This window comes from Cyprinus carpio, chromosome B11 (genome assembly GCF_018340385.1).
Source record: "Cyprinus carpio isolate SPL01 chromosome B11, ASM1834038v1, whole genome shotgun sequence".
Lineage (NCBI taxonomy): Eukaryota > Metazoa > Chordata > Actinopteri > Cypriniformes > Cyprinidae > Cyprinus > Cyprinus carpio.
Genome location: NC_056607.1, coordinates 4,431,649 through 4,451,313, shown reverse-complemented (window position 1 = coordinate 4,451,313; position 19,665 = coordinate 4,431,649). Strand labels below are relative to the sequence as shown.

At 34.8% G+C, this 19,665-nt stretch overlaps 1 protein-coding gene across 1 annotated transcript; it reads right to left on the bottom strand.

The window, feature by feature from the left end:
• Positions 1-3,411: 3,411 nt before the first annotated feature.
• On the bottom strand, positions 3,412-19,397 carry LOC109048648 (cyclin-dependent kinase 2). Its single transcript, XM_042733613.1, has 7 exons — positions 19,054-19,397; positions 18,561-18,638; positions 18,159-18,279; positions 15,665-15,835; positions 8,340-8,441; positions 8,031-8,234; positions 3,412-3,752 (listed from the first exon to the last, which is right to left on the bottom strand). Exons 1-7 carry the CDS (start codon positions 19,167-19,169, stop codon positions 3,648-3,650), a joined length of 897 nt encoding a protein of 298 aa, XP_042589547.1. The 5' UTR covers positions 19,170-19,397; the 3' UTR covers positions 3,412-3,647.
• Between the last annotated feature and the right edge of the window lie 268 nt (positions 19,398-19,665).

Below are 19,665 nucleotides of genomic sequence, written 5' to 3'. Positions count from 1 at the left end.
TTCTTTTCCCTTACGGAACAAAAATATACGGGAATATACTGCAAAATAAATAGGATATATTACATTACAATACATTTCCATACATTGGAAACTAGTGCTTACATTACTCAATATACAGCAATAGTGTGGAGGGAAGTTACTATTAAAAATATTGCATTACAATATTTTGTTACTTTTTTTAAAAAAAAGTAACTAATTAATTTGCTTAGTTACTTTTTATTGAAAGTAATGCCTTGCGTTACTTTTGCGTTACTTTTTAAATCTGGATTGGGCTTGCTTGTAATTTCTTCTATATAAAAAGTTCTATTTTTGGCAAATGTAAAAGACCTTTCACACCAAAAGCCTTAGGCTGAAGGAAGTGTAAATTCACGTCTGTACAATAGAACGTAGAAGATGAAAGTTCAACACTTTTCAGCAATAAAAAAGAAGAAATGTTAGTTTATCTTGTGAAATTTTTCGCTTATTAGTATGGTTGAATTGGATCATAGAAGGACAGCAGAAAATTTGTAAATAAAATGGGATTAGATACAAAAAGGATATTTGTATTATTTAATTATTGCAGCTTTGTGTCATATTCTGAGTTGTTTTAAATGTTTTTATTAATATTATTATTATTTTGATGAATTTTTTTTTTTTTTTTTTTTTTTTGTTACTGAGTGAGTGGGTGAGATGAATTAATGCATGTTCACATTTATTCTAGAACTAAAGTAACATTAGAATTCTCTCAACATGGGGACAGGAGAGCTTTTAATCAATAAATGGGAAAAAAACTTAACTGCCGTTACTTATTTGAAAAAGTAACTCAGATATTTTCTGTTAAATTAAAAAGCAATGTGTTACTTTACTAGTTACTTGAAAAAAAGTAATCCGATTACGTAACTTGCGTTACTTGTAATGCATTACCCCCAACACTGTACAGCAATATATGCATTGGCTATATACTGATACATACAAATATACAGAATTTAGAAATGAAGACAAAGATTGTCTCATATTCATAACATTTGATCCTTTATTGAGTATATTTTGCATATTTATGTTCCCATATAAATGTGAATGTATATACACACACACACACACATATATACACATTTATATGTGTATATATACGAGCTCAGTTTGCTCGTGTTTTGCTCAGTATTTATATAGGGTGAGATCTGTTAGTGTTTAATGATGTATTATTTTGAAATGTAAAAGGGTTTCTTGTATGTGTTTCTGGGATTACCATTGTGCAGAAGAATAAAGTCTATGGTCAGGCTGACAGTTGGCCAAACACCATTACATTACTTAACTAATGGCTGTGCACTTTTCAGCACAGTGATATTAAGTGTTTATTATGAGCAGGTGTGCTTATGCTATTGTAAACTAGCTAAATTTAAAAAATATGAAATGTTTATCAAAAATGATTGCTAAATTGCTCTATTATTTTTCTAGTATATCGGTTTTCTTTTTATTTATTATATAATTAAAAAAACTTGCTACGGGTACTACGCTAAGCTAACTGACACTTGTTATAGCACTTGGGTATGTAATTATATATTCAGTAATACACTTTAGAATATATAGATGTACACATGATAAGATATGGTAGGCCTACTGCATGTGGAAAAATATATTGAATGCAGTATATACGCACATGGAAATGTATATTTCTAATATGTAACATTTACATTTGGTCATTTAGCAGATGCTTTTATCCAAAGCGACTTACAAATGAGGACAATGGAAGCAATCAAAATCAACAAAAGATTTGATTGCTTCCATTGTCCTCATTTGTAAGTCGCTTTGGAAAAAAGCATGTGCTAAATGACCAAATGTAAATGTTAAATATAAGAAATATACATTTCCATATAGTGTGTGTGTATATACTGCATGAGTAATTGTTCAATATATTTTTCCACATGCAGTAGGCCTACCATATCTTATCACGTGTACATCTATATATTCTAAAGTGTATTACTGAATATAAAATTACATATATTGCGATATACAGGTAAATATATTGTCACACATTTTTCAATTTATAAAAGAGGCCATTCCTTATGTATAGTTTAATATATTTACACAATATATTATTCTATATTGTTTCTAATATACTGTTATGTCATTTAATATATTGGTCATTCATATATTAGGAAATATATGTTTATTTCCAAAAATGGATAACTCATTTTTTTTTTTTTTTTAATTCATGCTTTTTATTTTTATCATGTTTTTATTGTGCTATGTTAGTTAGCTGGGTTTTTTTTTTTTTACCTAGTCAAAATAATCCAAATGCAGTTAGATTGAGATTTAATTGGAATACACAATTAAAAAAATTTGTTTGTTTTTGCAAATGAACTCTTCAATTTTTTTCTTTGTGTAAGGGTTATATAAAATTTACCTGGCGATATAATGGCACCAGGATACACTGCAGGAAAATGACAGGCTGGTCAATGGACTGTGATGCTCTCTTAAATATCTGCTGGAAAACCCTGTTTCAATCTGACACATGCCTCCTTGTGTGTGTAAAAACATACTTTGCAATTAAGCTCTTTCTGATTCTAAACTAGACACAGGTGAACATAATGAGTAACTACAGAAACAAATGACATGGGAATCTCAGGAAGCTTAACTAAAACTAAACTAATAACAGGGATTATAAACTCAGAAAGAACAAAGGCCCCCTCACTTGATGGTTCCTGTTGTCTCCATAAACACTAAATAATCTTTTTGATTCACATGATGTTTATTGATGGACTGGAGTCATGTGGATTATTGTGATGTTTTTTATCAGCTTTTCAGACTCTCGTTCTGATGGCACCCATTCACCGCAGAGGATCCATTGGTGAGCAAGTGATGCTACATTTCTCAAAACCTGTTCCAATGAAGAAACAAATGCAACCATTGTTTAAGTCAGACTTATGTTTTTGTTTTTTTAGATTCTTACCCAGAACAAGACCCAGACAGCAGATTAGCCATGTTACTATAAGGTGAACAATAGTAAAAGTCAACCCACCTTCATTTTTGTTAAGGACTTATACTGCTAAACCAGTGCTACTTACATGCAATACATTTTAATCTTAAAATTATATTAAACATAAAACATAGCTACACATGAAGAAGAAATATATAACCAACCATACTCCTTGTACTTTAGACAGTACCGCAAAGGAAAAGCTTTAACAAGAGGTACAAAAAGGAAACTCATGGGTTTTTTTACACATAATAAATGAGATATCCAAAATAATGCTTGACTTGTACTAAACTTAGCTAACTAGCATCAACACTATTTTATACCCACAGGAGATCCCCACTGACCATTTTAACGCTTTTAATGGAATTTACTGTCATTTCATTCTGTTATACGTTTGTTGCTGTTTATTTGGTGCTTTGATAAAGTTGTGAAAAAAAACAAAACAAAACAGAATGTGGAAACAATGTTACACAATGTAAACAAAATGTAACAAGTTTATTAAGTTGCAGAGACAACTACTTTATGAATCCATCAAAAATTTGGTTAAAAATCATTAATTAGAAACAATATCATCTTAGAATAATGAAAAAAAGTCATAGTATAAAACTGATCAATTTCCAAACAAATGAGGAATAACTCTCAGAAAGTGGACCCAAAACTCCAGTGCTGTGAAGTACCATCACGGATGACTTCAGAGACGTAAGGGGGGCACTGGCATGGTGACATCACGGAAGAACCGATGAACAAGGGCGTTCTTTGCTGAGATCCTCTTATTAGGATCATAAATCAACATTTGCTGTGGAAAAAAACAAAAAACAAACAAAAAAATGTTATAAACTAGAAATGTTCAAATTACAATCAATATTGTTTCCAGGTAAAAAGTCACCACCAATCCAAAATATTTTTAAAATCAATTTTGATACTTTCTGTACAGTTGTATAATTTTGAATTCAGTAAAAAGTCATGTCACACTGATCATTGGTGACAACTGAGTCTTCTGGTAATTGTGTACTTCCCTAGTTGAAAACATTCACTTACTTATTTTTGATTAGAATAAAGATATTTAATTTAAGCCTGTGATATGGCCACTGAGAATCTGCCTTTTAAAGTGAAAAATGCATCCTCTGAGTACACACGTTTTGAGTACAGACATGCTTTGGCATAGGAAAAATCAGTAGGGGGAATTTACTGATATCCATCAAGGGAAAAAAAATTATATAAAAAGAGATCATAAAATTTAAAAAAAAAAAACAATGTCACACCACCATCAGTGTCTACATATAGATTAATACTACTTCTAAAGCACATTGAGCATTCATCTTCTAACACATGTATACTGAAGTCAGTTTTAAAAAATGTATCTAATCTCATTTAAAGATCTTTTTACCATTTTACATCTAAAAACTGTATAATTCTTCAGTATAATTCAATATTGTTGACATTGTTCATTATAGTTGTATACTTGCATAAGCGGTATATACTTCAATCATATAATAAATATATACATATCAATATACAAATGTATACAGTAGGGGTGTCTCCGACTAAGGATTTTCATATTTGAATTGGAATTTTCGAATCTTGCTGATATTCGACTGATAGTCGAATGATATGTTTGGGGGCGGGGCAAAATACAGTCAAGTTAGACATTCGACAGCCATAATTACTGATGTTAACACATATGGAAAATGTGTAACGAATGCCACACAGATACCAACGGGGTAAATAATGTTTTATGTTTTAATTAAAAGATACTTAACACTTAAACGTCAGCGAAACCCTAACAATTAATTTTTTTTTTTTTTTTTACAACAGTGCTCTCATTATAATGTTAGCCTGTATGACAGTAGTTATAAATGTTCTGCATTTCTGTTTTGAGCTGCGCGTGCCGAAGATGACCAGTAGAGTGACGCATGTAATAGAAAGTTTTTAATCAATGGGATTAAACTCCTCATTTCATATAGAATAAGCTTCATTATTTATACAACATAATGTTAATATTAGGATTTGTAGGCTATCTGCAAATAGGTCCTGAATGCAACGTGTCTGCGCGGCTCTGAACTAACTCATTTTGTGGACGCGTTCTTCACGCAACAACGTGCAGAAACACGGCAGCTAAATTCAAAAAATTCACAGCATTTTATTATAATGGTGTTCTTATTATAATGGCAGATGCATGACAGTCCCAGTCATAGTTATTAATATTATTCACTGTTGCTTGTCCTGCTCGCTGAAGAGATAATGACCATAATACTAGAATGAAGTGCTTGACTCAACCAAATGCATCTTATATCAGGTAAATAATACAGTACATATATATATATATATATATATATATATATATATATATATATATATATATATATATATATATATATATATATATATATATATATATATATATATACATATACACACTCACCTAAAGAATTATTAGGAACACCTGTTCAATTTCTCATTAATGCAATTATCTAATCAACCAATCACATGGCAGTTGCTTCAATGCATTTAGGGGTGTGGTCCTGGTCAAGACAATCTCCTGAACTCCAAACTGAATGTCAGAATGGGAAAGAAAGGTGATTTAAGCAATTTTGATCGTGGCATGGTTGTTGGTGCCAGACGGGCCGGTCTGAGTATTTCACAATCTGCTCAGTTACTGGGATTTTCACGCACAACCATTTCTAAAGTTTACAAAGAATGGTGTGAAAAGGGAAAAACATCCAGTATGCGGCAGTCCTGTGGACGAAAATGCCTTGTTGATGCTAGAGGTCAGAGGAGAATGGGCCGACTGATTCAAGCTGATAGAAGAGCAACTTTGACTGAAATAACCACTCGTTACAACCGAGGTATGCAGCAAAGCATTTGTGAAGCCACAACCACACAACCTTGAGGCGGATGGGCTACAACAGCAGAAGACCCCACCGGGTACCACTCATCTCCACTACAAATAGGGAAAGTAGGCTACAATTTGCACGAGCTCACCAAAATTGGACAGTTGAAGACTGGCAAAATGTTGCCTGGTCTGATGAGTCTCGATTTCTGTTGAGACATTCAGATGGCAGAGTCAGAATTTGGCGTAAACAGAATGAGAACATGGATCCATCATGCCTTGTTACAACTGTGCAGGCTGCTGGTGGTGGTGTAATGGTGTGGGGGTGTTTTCTTGGCACAGTTTAGGCCCCTTAGTGCCAATTGGGCATCGTTTAAATGCCACGGTCTATCTGAGCATTGTTTCTGACCATGTCCATCCCTTTATGACCACCATGTACCCATCCTCTGATGGCTACTTCCAGCAGGATAATGCGGCATGTCACAAAGCTCGAATCATTTCAAATTGGTTTCTTGAACATGACAATAAGTTCACTGTACTAAAATGGCCCCCACAATCACCAGATCTCAACCCAATAGAGCATCTTTGGGATGTGGTGGAACGGGAGCTTCGTGCCCTGGATGTGCATCCCAGAAATCTCCATCAACTGCAAGATGCTATCCTATCAATATGGGCCAACATTTCTAAAGAATGCTTTCAGCACCTTGTTGAATCAATGCCACGTAGAATTAAGGCAGTTCTGAAGGCGAAATGGGGTCAAACACAGTATTAGTATGGTGTTCCTAATAATCTTTTAGGTGACTGTATGTGTGTGTGTATGTGTGTGTGTGTGTGTGTATATATATATATATATATATATATATATATATATATATATATATACTATATATATATATACATACATATACACCGGCTGAAATGTTTTGAAGTATTGAAATTTAGTTTAAAAAAAAGTGGTCATAATACAGTATAACAGGTTAAATAACTTTTTTCTTATAACAAAAATAACTGAACATTTAAATACAATAAAGCAATACAGAAAAATATATAAAGTTAAAAGTTCTACACAGATTAAAGTGCAAAGGAACTGTAAAGAACCATAGGTATCACTTTACAATAAGACCTCATTAGTTAACCTTAGTTAATGCATTAACATTCACAATGAGCAATAGCTACATTTGCTACAGAAGTTATTAATCTTTGTTAAAAAAATACAAGTCTTAGTTCATGTTAGCTCATTAAATAAAACAGTTGCAACTTTCGATTTTAACAACGTGTTATTAAATATTGGAATACCTAAGATTAATGAATGTTCAGAAGAATTTTTCATTGGCAGTTAACTAATGAATTAACTAATGTTAACTAATGAAGCCCTAATGTAGAGTGTGAATGAACAATAAAGAATCAAAACACTTTCAAACAATATCTAGGGCATGCTGTAGTCCAGATTAAAATGAAAAAAAAAAAAGTAGTTTGAAAATAAATAGCCTATTAAGTCTAACTATTTAAGTATTTGGCGCTGTGATTAACACCATAGCAAACCACAAATCTGAAAGGCTATTTAAAATTATTTAAATATGTTTTAGAAAGTAGCCAGCTGCTTTATTTATGGGGTTTCCAGGGTAACGGCTGCATTTTCTGCAGTTTAGCGCCATCTGCTGTCAGAGAGTGAACGTGCTTTCATTCAGCATCTCTCATGCGTGCTTGTTTACATCAGAGTGGCACAGGCATCTTTCAAGTAGTATACAGCGGTGTTGTGCATTTTGACCAGTTGATGGGAATAGTATTCTTAAAATGCATTCCAAATTCTGAATAATTTGTAATATATAATTATTCAAGGTATTTAGAAGTGCCCATGATAACAATATCTTGCATATTCATCAGCGAGCTGTATCGCGTTACTGAATACCGGCACATGTCTATTTGGAAGATGCAACTGAGGAACAGGATGTAACAATTTAAGATAAATCTTCATCTTATATGTTTTGGTTGCATTTGGGAGTTAATAAAAATGTAGATGGTTGTTTAAAATAGGTATATAATATAATAATATCGATATATCAATCGATATTCTTCTGTATCGAATTGTATAGAAATCATATCGTTGAATTTTTTGAAGTATTGACAAATATCGTATCGCTGGGTATGAGAATCGGTATCGTATCGTATAGTGACGAACCATCCGACTTACACACAATTGTTCATCCATCGAATTATACTACATAAACGTTGTTGTCCTCTTACCCCTAGAAGGTCTCTGCCATCTTCATCCAGGGGAGGCACCACTTTAGACAGGTCCTGTCGTGCCCACTTGGGAAAGGAGGGTTTGTAGTCTGGCATTGAGGTGACTCCAGGCCATATAGATTCATCCGGAGTGCCAAGTGTCCGAAATATCCGAAAGAGCTGGTCTATTTCAGAGTCTCCAGGAAACAAAGCCTTCCGAGTGATCTGGTTTTAAAAGTCAGAAAGTGTGTCAAAAGTAAAAGAACATATACAATAACTGCAATAAAAGCAAAAAAAAGCAAGATGACGTGTACATTAAAAAATAAATACCATTTCTGCAAAGATACAGCCCAAACTCCAGATGTCAACAGCTGTAGAATAATATTTACATCCCAGGAGAATCTCTGGAGCTCGGTACCACAAAGTTACAACCTACGGAAAAAAAGACAAAATTGCAGCTGTTAAAGATCGATTCTGCATATCATCTGCAGGGTCTTTGTTGGTAGCTTGCTTGCATGGTCATCCACACACAAAATTGCTTCGCAATAACTATTAATTAACAAATTAATTTTACACATACAAGATAAAGAGTTATGAAGGATTTTAGTATAAAATTGGAATTCTCCATATTTCTCTGCTGCTTTAAGCAAGCAAACATTTTTTTGCCCTGTTTTTATTTGAGAAGAGAGGTGGGGTGGGGGTAGGGCTGCGTGATTATGATAAAAATTATAATTTTATAATTTTATAATTTTATACACAATTTTTTAAAAATAATAATTTAACCAAAATGTTTGATCTTTGTAGTATTTGCATTTTTGCAATTCATGCAAATATTTGCTGAATATTTATGTTGTTAGGAGATACAGATATTTGAAAGCATACTGCTTGGACACTAGATGGTGCTATAGGGTAAATTTAGTTGTGCCAATACACACTATGAAAAGTTGTTTTATTTCAAACTGTGAATCAAATTTATTTGAACTAATAATGAAACTCCAATAATGTATAGTCAGATTAAATTTTGTGTTGTCTAGCTAATCTCACCAACAGGCCAAATAGATTTTTACTCTTGGCTTCTGAATGCGGCAGATTGATGTCAGTCTGTGCTTTCAAAGGGCGAGGAAGATTTGAATAAACTATAACAATTATAAAACTACTTAATTATTCTGTGTAGCTCACATGTTGCTACTTCCTGCATATTCAATGATCAAATAAATAACCCAGACAGGACAAAATAAGGTGAAATTACAATGATTGGAAGTTTAGTGAATAATCAGATGTACATTGTACAGATGTGAATTATACAAAAACAGCTCAGAAGTTAACTATGGTAGGATAAACTAGGGCTGTGCAATTAATCAAAATACAGTTTCGATTTCGTTTTCAGCCTCCAACAATTATAAAACTACAATAATCGAGATAAAACAATTATTTCATGTGCAAATCAGTAAAAGCATGTAACATGACTTTGGCAAAATGGGACGTGGTTGATTTGTTAAAGTTCATTAGCTTTATTCATGTTTTTAAAAGAGCCAAAGAGAACTTGCACTGTTCCTTAGTAGATTTTCTGTGTATGCACTCAGAGACTGAGCAGAACAAGGACATGTTTTAGCTCAAGGTGTGCACCTAAACATCAAATACATGCAAAAATGTTTCAAATGCATTGCTACGTGATTATTCATGTAAACCCTCGTTGGTTTGAAAACAGTTGAGAATGAAAATACATGTGTAACAGTACATGAGATCAGTGCGGTTCTTAAAATCACTCACTGCTCTAGACTGAAGGACTGTAGCTTTAATAAGAAACAAAGAAAGTTTAATTCTTACAGTGAATTATATGCTGTAGGGCTGTTGCTATCTATTATTTTAGTAACTGAGTATTCTACCAATTATTTAATTGATTAATCAAGTAATCAATAGCTACAGCCAACAAAATGTTGTGCTTTTATAAAATAGCACAATAACATCAATAGCTACATATCAACAAAATGTTGTGCTTTTATTAAATAAAAATAATTTGCCTCTGATTTTTTTGTATTTGAGTTACTCGAGGAATCGTTTCAGCCCTACTATGCTGTTTTATGTTACATTAGATTATTCAATTTCTGTAGTAGCTGTTAACTGAATACATTAGACTTGCATAAAAAATTTTGCTTTTTATCTTTTTTGTTCTATTGTATTAGTCCTTTGCTTTTTTATTACTTTAGTTTAATCATTTTCAATCATTTTTATGACACTTTTGTTTTTTTGCTAATATTAGTTTGTATTTCGTTATGCACAGTTCACAGGTCTTAAAGGGACAGCAGCCTATAAACAACAGCTGTTTTCTGTGCATTAATGTTAATGATACAACAAAACAGCTGTGACAAAGTTTAATCTATCATTTATACAGTGAACATTATGCAGTGACATTTTACACTTTATTATAGTGCACAGCATAAATTAGTAATCATTATTATTCCTCTGAATAAATAAAATATGTATTTTCTTAATGGTCATTAATATAATTCATGGAAAGATGGAAAAATTGAAACATATTAAACATACTTAATAAAAACAACAAAATATATGCCAATATTTTCTGTAAGATAAGTAAATTAGCCAATTTTGTTTAAATGAAGGATTGCAGAAATGAGTACACCCTAGATTTAATTCATAAAATGTATAATAATCTAGTACTTCTAGTACTGGGTACCAAGCACTTCTCACTGTACTCCTCCTCTAGCAACACCAGAACATTTCGGATCCGAAATGATTGACTTGGTCTCGAGACCAGAGTATGGATTCCCAGAAGTCTCTATTTTGTAAATATGTGTCTTGGAAGAGGTTAAATGAGTTTATTTTGCTTTGCTACAGTAGGTAATTCTAGTGATGACAACAAGCATGCATGTCACTTCTGCAGGCTGCGTCATACTCTGTGAGATAAAGTGTCACTCTTTTCATAGCTTTTGCCAGCTCTGAATCACTTCACTCATCACTAAATGAAAACTTAAAGTGAAGACCTGATTATTTCAGGAGCTTTGTCACAAGTCCATTGTTTTTGAATGTCGGTGCTACTTCTGCTATACTTCTGCTTAAAATACGCGATTTTTGGTCTTTTTTCGGCCGATTTTTCCGGAAGTGCGGCCGTGTGCACAGACTACATTGTAATCATTCACTATCATGTCATTTGTGTGGCAGTATTTCGAAATCTGTGCGCAGGACACGGGCAGCCGTTCAGCACTGGAAATCGGTATCGGAATCGGCCATGAAAAATCATGATCGGTGCATCCCTAGAAATAAGTCACCTGGCAGTTCTCTCCCAAGTGGTTCCACTGTATGATTAGTGGGCTATATAACACTTTTGATTGCCAGGAAATTACTTGTCTTTAAAAGTTTTGGTTCAATATACTTACCTGTTGATCAAAAATAGCCTTAAATCTATTTTATTTTTATTTAGCAACTTTCAGGAGGGTGTACTCATATTTGCAACCCAAAATGTTATCACTTTGATAAGAAAATCTTATTTTGCTGAATAATTTTGGCATTCTTTGGTAAGTGATCAAGCAGACTTGTTGGAACATTATATCTTCAAAGAACCCTAAAATGTCTTCTAGGTAAAGAGTAATTGCTGAATTTAAGTTTTAGAGGGGGTGTACTTTTTTTTTTATGCTGTGCACTGCATTACATTTCCCATTATTACATTCAAATTTTTTCATATCAGTTGATGTCGATAATTATCATGATACACATCCAATTTTTTTTCTAGAGATGCACCGATCGACCAGCCAGGGAATGGAATTAGCTGGTTTTCCACATGACCGGCCCAGACTGGTGACTGGCTGGTCAGTCTGCCAGTCCAAGCCGGTCTGTTTTGATGAAAATAGATTTAAATGTGTGAAGATTCAAATCGGTTGGAAGCTAAACAAATTGCGATTCATTTAGGTGAAGGAGTTTATATGAATGCATGTCTGAGGGAACTTACTGTCTTTAGAAAAGTTTAGATGGTATTTTTTATTTTCATCTTGCCTCTGTATAATGCATATTAAACTTCATTAAGCTTAATTTAACTTCAAGTGCAGAAACCAAGGAAAGGCTTTAATCGCCACCTGCTGGCAGAGAGTGTATCTGCGTCTCATTCGGTCTGCTGTTTCATGCAGATATTTTTATGTATAGTTTCACAAAACTAAAGTCAAACCACTAAATTATACAATCTAATTTAAATTAAAAACTGCTCATGTTGCATGTATGCAGCATCTTTGTTTGGATCATGATTAAAATCCAGTGGTTGCCTCTAATTTAAATGGAAAGAGCACAGACAAAGCCTTATTTTGTTTATATGAAGAGATTTATTTTATTTGTGTTACTTATTTGATTTGGGGCTTGTTTTAAAATGTCAATTGAGTGAATGCCGCTCAATCTGAAGCAGGTGATGGAGATTTACTACTAATCACGGGACCGGCTTTACTGACGAGATTCGCATGACAATCGAATACGATTAGGGATGTGCAATTAATACACCATTTTTGCACAAGAGTAATACATCATACAAAAATTAACCGAAACTCAGCGAATAGCCTACATGCCTCACAAACATGATAAACATATCTATGGAAAGCTTTAAATTACTACTTAAAGGGGTCATGAAATGAGAAACCAAATTTGCCTTGATCTTTTGGAATATAAGAGGTCTTTGTACCATTAAAAACATCCTGAAAGTTTCATAGCTTAAGACGTCCTCCCCATTATAAACGAGCCATTTATTTAATCAAGCTCTAAAAACAGCTCGTTCTGGATCCATGGTAAGAAGTGACGTCACGGTGCGAAGTGACGTTCCAACCATTTGCATATGACCGCCTCCAGCACAAGACAACTACGCTCATTTCGTATCGTTGTCGCGCCGCGTGCCTCACAAGTGTTCAGTCGACGGACAGCGAGTGGGTCTGTGTACAGGAAAATTACAATGCCACGCAGATGTGCTCAAACATATAAGGTTTTATCATTGCAAGAGCCATCGCTTCGAATGCATCACCCGCTACTAAACAGTTACGCTCAATCCACAAATGTTCTGGCTGGGGGCGTTATTAATTGATCTATAGGCACTGTCGTTAGCCAATCATAACAATGGGCGTTAACACTGAACTCTTAAAGGGGAAACAACCCAAAAACAGACTGTTTGAATCAAAGGATGAGAAACAGGTTGGGAAAATGTCATAATTCACTACATTTTAAATTTAAAAAAAAAAAAAAAACTATAGTAATACTATAATTGCACCTAGGGGACCATAATAATAAAATAAAAAAACCCATGTCATGACCCCTTTATCGAAATAAAACAATTCAAAAACAGTAACTCTTTCATTATCCGTAAAGACGCACTTCTCTCTAAAGGCACGTCTAATGAGGATATGGCGAGTCAGGATTGGCAACTTCATCCTTGCGACACAGACTCAGAAAACACTATTTATTAGTAAATAATTCAAATATCTCCTTCCTATTTCCCCAACACATTTATGGTAATTACTCTTGCCGATGCTTTGCGTAAAGTTTAAGCCTATTGTGTGCATTTGAACGCAGAACTGTTCAGCTGCACTGACAGCACACACCATACATGCTGCTGCTGGTGGGACACTACACACCATCGAGCAGCTCTTGACAGTCGCGGTAGCACGGCCTCATGTTGTTTCCACCAGCGCGGCAGGAAATTTTTTTTTTTTTTTTTTTATCACTAATTGATGGATGTCTAAAATATAAAAAGAAAAGCCTAAAACAGACCCGAGGCCCAGCCCGCGTCTGAACTATGTCATGAAAATTGGCCCAAAGCCCAGCCCGAGGGCCGTAAAAAAGTTGGGGTGAAATGCAGGGCTCTAGACCAGCCTAAAATTTTAACTTTTAAAAAACTTTTTGTCATCCTAACAACAAACAGCTTTACTCATTGTTATACACAGAGTCTTATACTGTCTATCAGCTATGACTATTTTAGTCTTTCAAAGGACAAAATGGGTGGAAAAACAGTAATAAAAATTAGATCTAAACAACATAAAATGCAGGCCAGGAGCAAGGCCCTCTAGAGGCGCGAGACCATGTGAGGTCACACACTTGGCACAGCCCTTGCGACGGTATTGTACTTTATAGCCATACTAATAGAGGCAATGGATAATTTTTATCTCAGATCTTAAAAAAAAAACAATTCAAGGAAACATTATGACTGTGAACACAATGTGAACCAACAGTGTATTCCAAAGATTGCTTAAGTCACTCAGTATTACAATTATTATTAGATTATGTCCTTAACCACGTAGTTGCGAGTACATTGCGCTTCAGAAAAGAGCCTTCCCATTCACTCTGCTGATTGGTTGTGATTTTTCATTGATTTTGTTGTGTCTAGTCACATCTGGTATGGAAAGACAAATTGCTTGTTGCTGAATCTTATCATGCCTGGTTAGGGCACAGTAGGTGCGATGGAGCATTGTAATCGGTTTAATAGTCCAATCAGAATGAAAATGCTCCATGTAAACACCTAAATTAGAATAAAAATGCCCAAACCGAATGGAAATGTAATCGGTTTGGGAGGGGTGGGATAAACCTTACTATAAACAAAAAAAAATTTGAATTCTGCCATGTAAACGAGTTAAACTGATTACTTTGCGGCATTCTGGAATAGTAGAGGTAGAAGTTCAAATTTAAATTATACAGTTAAAAACACATCAGAATGGAGAACGCTTGCTGTGTGATAAACTGCCATATCTGCTGGAGTGGAAAACAGATCTGAAATGAAGCGCAATTTTCAGCTTTTCAGCTTAGAAACAATACTGTGGTGACAGTATAGCTCAATGAAAATAAATAACTTGACCAAAATTTGCCTTTGTCATTTGTATTTATTCATTACAGATTCATAATTTCCAATCTGCTTGAATTTATAAGTTCTCATGCCATAAATAATGTACGAAAACAGGCTTACTTGTGATATGGCTTGTTACGATCACTCTCCGTGTTCATAAAGCAACTCTCCTTTGATTTATTGTTAAGCAACTCTTGGTAAGAAATTGTTTGTGTTCTATTTAAGTAGCCTACAGTAAAACTTTAGTATCACAATACAATTAATTTCAGAGCTGCATTACAGAGGGTTGTACTGTTATTTTATTCCTCAATGCTTTAAAATTAAGAAATGATGGCAATACGATGAGGTGTGTTGATCAACTGGCTGAGATCAAACTATATTGTGTTTTATTTTATCTGTAATAGATATATCTGTGCAACTTAAGTTATTAGAAACTGCAAATGAGAAATCAGTTTGGTTCTGTGTGTGGTACAATGGAAGATGGCTGTATAATTTCTATGAATGTGTATGTGTTCTGGCCACATGACTGAGCTCTCGAATGAACACAAGGGATTCAAATATTAGTCCGTGTATTCTAAGCAAGAGCAAGCAGCTATTAAAAATATTAACGCAAAAAAATGTGGGCATTTTTTCCTCTGGTAATTTGTAGGCTATTTGTTGTCATTTGGATTAGATAACGTCTCATGTAAACAGTCCACCGAATCTTTCAATGGGAATGACAAAAAAAATTGTACATGTAAATGTGGCCACTGTTACGCTTTAGATGATTTCACCTTATTCAATGTGAAAACACACTAAACATATGTATAAGAAAAACAATGTTTCTGCCTCTCACCTCATGTGTGTAAGTCCGCACAGGTACACCAAACGCTCTGGCCAGACCAAAGTCAGCCAGTTTGATCTCACCCTGAGCGTTGATCAGGAGATTCTGGGGTTTAAGGTCCCTGTGAAGAACACGGTGAGAGTGACAGAAGGCCAGTCCCTGGAGCAACTGGAACAGGTAACTCTGAAACAATACAGACAAACAATTAGAACAACACACATTAGACGGACTATTTAGCCTTGCGGACTACATTTGTTAACAGCATCATTAGCCCACAATATTTTTATAGTGTCATAAAATTTCACTGGTCTCTTTATTTGATATATATCACTAGATGGAAGAGATGTTTTTAGCTGATCCTTGAAGATGGCTGAGGACTCATCTGCTCGGATTGAGTTGGGCAAGTCATTACACGAGGAGGGAACATTTAATTTAAAAGTCAGTGAAAGTGATTTTGTGCCTTTTGGGGATGGCACTATAAAGCACCATTCACTTGCAGAACAGAGGCTCCTGGAGGGCACATAAGTCTGAAGTAATGAATTTAGGTAAAGGGGTGCAGAGCCAGTAGTTGTTTTGTAGGCAAACATCAATGCCTTGAATTTTATGCGAGCAGCTATTGGTAGCCAATGCAAATTGATGATCAGAGGTGTGACGTGCATTCTTTTCGGCTCGTTAGAGACTAATCTTGCAGTCGCATTCTTGAATAATTGTAAAGATTTGATAGAACTGACTGAAAGACCTGCCAAGAGACCCTTGCAATAGTCCAGCCAGAACAAGAGCTTGAACAAGGAGTTGTGGAGCATGTTCTGAAAGAAAGGGCCTGATCTTCTTGATGTTGTATAAAGAATATCTGCAGGACCGGACAGTTTTAGCAATGTGGTCTGAGAAAGTCAGCTGATCATCAATCATAACTCCAAGGTTTCTGGCTGTTTTTGAAGGAGTTATGGTTGATGTGCCTAACTTGATGGTGAAATTGTAATGAATCGATGGTTTTTCTGGGGTTTCAAGCAGTTCTGTCTTGGCAAGGTTGAGTTGAAGGTGATGGTCCTTCATCCAGCAAGAAATGTCTGTTAGACAAGCTGAGATACGAGCAGCTATCGTCAGATCATCATCTTGTTTTAGGGTGAGGGTGGGTGGGGACTTTGAGGGCAATAGGCTCTCATAAAACTTCTCATACTTTTTGTGGCCAGGAACCTCTTACAGGTAAGAACATTTTCCAAGTAACAACAATTTGTACTCTTATATGAAACATAAACATCAATAATCTCTGCTGTAAAAGCTTGAGATTTCCCTGCTTATAGACCTATAGTTAGTAGAAATCTAGAGAAAATCCTACTTTTTTTGCACTCTGCACTCAGATTTGCTAGCAATCATGCCCAGTGTGAAAGAATCCTTAGGCCTCAATGACATGTAGTAGCTACTATATGTCAATAATAAACTATTAATGTGAAATACTGTAATAAACCTATGCTTAAATTACACTGGACTCGAGGGAGCCTGGTTTCTCCCAAGGTTTTTTTTCCATTTGTCACCACCGGTGTTTGCCACAGTCGCCTTTTGACTTAGTCACCTAATGATCAGCAATATTATGGACCTGATTGCACAGACACCATTGGAAGAGAACTGAAATGAGCTGGATGATGACATCATTGAATCAACAATGAACTGTCTTTAACTGAAAATTGTCTGTTTACTAATGTCCTCTTTTTAATTAATTTAAATTTTGTCTGCATAATTGAATCAGTACTCTCCTGTTCCTGTTCTCCAATATTCTCCTCTGACGCAATCTGTATCATATAAAGTGCTATATAAATAAAGGTGACTTGACTTGAATGGATACACTGCACGCATCAAAGCGGATGTTACAAATCCAATGACTTGTTGCCTAATTGAGCATGAAGTTCATTCTAGCATCATATGACAGCATCTAGCATCAAGGTACACTATTAAAACTTATATAGCTAAATAACAGACTTTTAGGATTATTAATTATTATATAATTATATAATAATTATTCATGATAATAAGTTACTATAATGAAGCAAGAATGTTTAATCCTGGAGAGCCACAGCAAATCCCACATTTTGTATAGTTTTTGTACACCTGATTTGATCCGTGAACTAAATTGAGTGTCACATGAGAATGACACTGAAAACCACTGGTTAACAGCATTTTTTCTTAGGAATAAAATGACACATACCTGAAATATTTACAAATTAACTGATATTGGAAAAAAAGTGAATAATAATCTTGTAATTTGCAATGAAATTCTTTTTTGAGAATATTGTGTTCAGTTAATTTCATAAATTTTGTGTAACTCTTATTTGTCAAAATTGTACTGTCAGGGGTAAAAAAAGAAATAAATAAAAATAAAAAATAAATTACAATTCTGGCACTTTTTTTTTTTTCATATTGATTTTAGCAAACATTTAACTTTGCTAAAATCAATATACAGTAGCTTCACATTCACATTATCAATAAAATCGTTATAACTCCAAAAGTTCACCTTCACGAGTGGCAAGGATATGCCAGTGACGGTGGACGAGTCCATAAATCTCTTCAGGTCTTGGTGAAGAAATTCAAACACCAAGTAAAGCTTATTTTCTGTGTGTATCACATCATGCAACCTGTGGGTGAGAAAACAGCCCTGTAAGGCACCAGAAGCATTAGGGCAGTTTTTCTAAAACTGCCTGTACACTGACTGAGTTTGACTCTACATTATGATGTGAACACAAGTTATGCACTTGAGGAAAAATTCAATCATTCAGGGCTCATTTTCCCAAAAGCATCATAATTCTAAATTGATGGCAGGTCAATTGGTGACAACTGTTTCTACGATCAACTTAAGCTTCAGATGCTTTTGGGAAATGCAGCCCAGGACTGAAGTTTAGACTCTGTATATACATACTTGACTATGTTTGGGTGATTGAGCTCTTTTAGCAGAGAGATCTCACGTATGGCAGTGCTGGGAACACCTTCAGTCTCTCTGAAATCAAACAAATAATCATATGTCAATCAAAGACGTGCATTTAAGACAAACATATGTTTACATGACTAATGAACATCATATCAGCTTATAAAATACCCCCTACGTCTCCGACGGCTCAGTTTATTTGTGTAATACGTCATTATGGTTAAAGCCTTTGAAAGTTAATTACACCGTATGCATTAACTAATGTTAACAAAGTGAAACTTCATCATCTGTTTGTAAACGAACATAAAAATGTGTAATTCTGGATTATCTACATCAGCAGTGTACATGTAACGTTACGTTAGAGGAAGGCACTAAGTTACAATTTAGAGTGTGACTGTATGCAATATTTCAATCTAACACACTAATGACACAAAAATCTGACACGCAAATTTAACACTAGAAAAAGAAACTGGTGACAAACACTTACGTGTCTAATCGAATTTTCTTTAGGGCAACTGTTTCTCCGGTGACTTTATTCTTGGCTTTATAAACAACCCCGTATGTTCCCTCTCCAATCTTCTCGACTTTCTGAAAAGACTCCATGTCAAATTGCCCCTTTTCCGGGGAAAACTGCCACTCTAAATCTTTTTAAAACAACGGCTGTATAGAAAGAGTACTTTTAGTATCCAAACGGCAATCAAAATAATTAAAATCAATTATTTGATCTTAAAATTACTGGCGCCTGAAAACCATGTCACAACTTATTATCCGTACCGCTGTTCCCGCGTTTCATACAGCACGCCTTAGCTGCAACGCACAAAACAAGCCCCGCCCTCTGGCCAACGAAGAAACGTGCATCCAGAGAAGTTCAGCCTTCTAAACCAATCAACTGAGCGATTCAACAAAGCCCTCCCACTTGACGTAAAACCGACCACACATAAAACTTTATTCCGTATGTCTAAACCGGTCTAAACCAATGCACTGAGGGGGAAAAATAACGTCCGCCCTCCTATTGTTTTACGAAGGGTGCTGGACATCAGTGTTGCCAAGTCCGCGGTTTTACTGCAGAATGGAGCTACTTTAACACTGTTCCCGATGG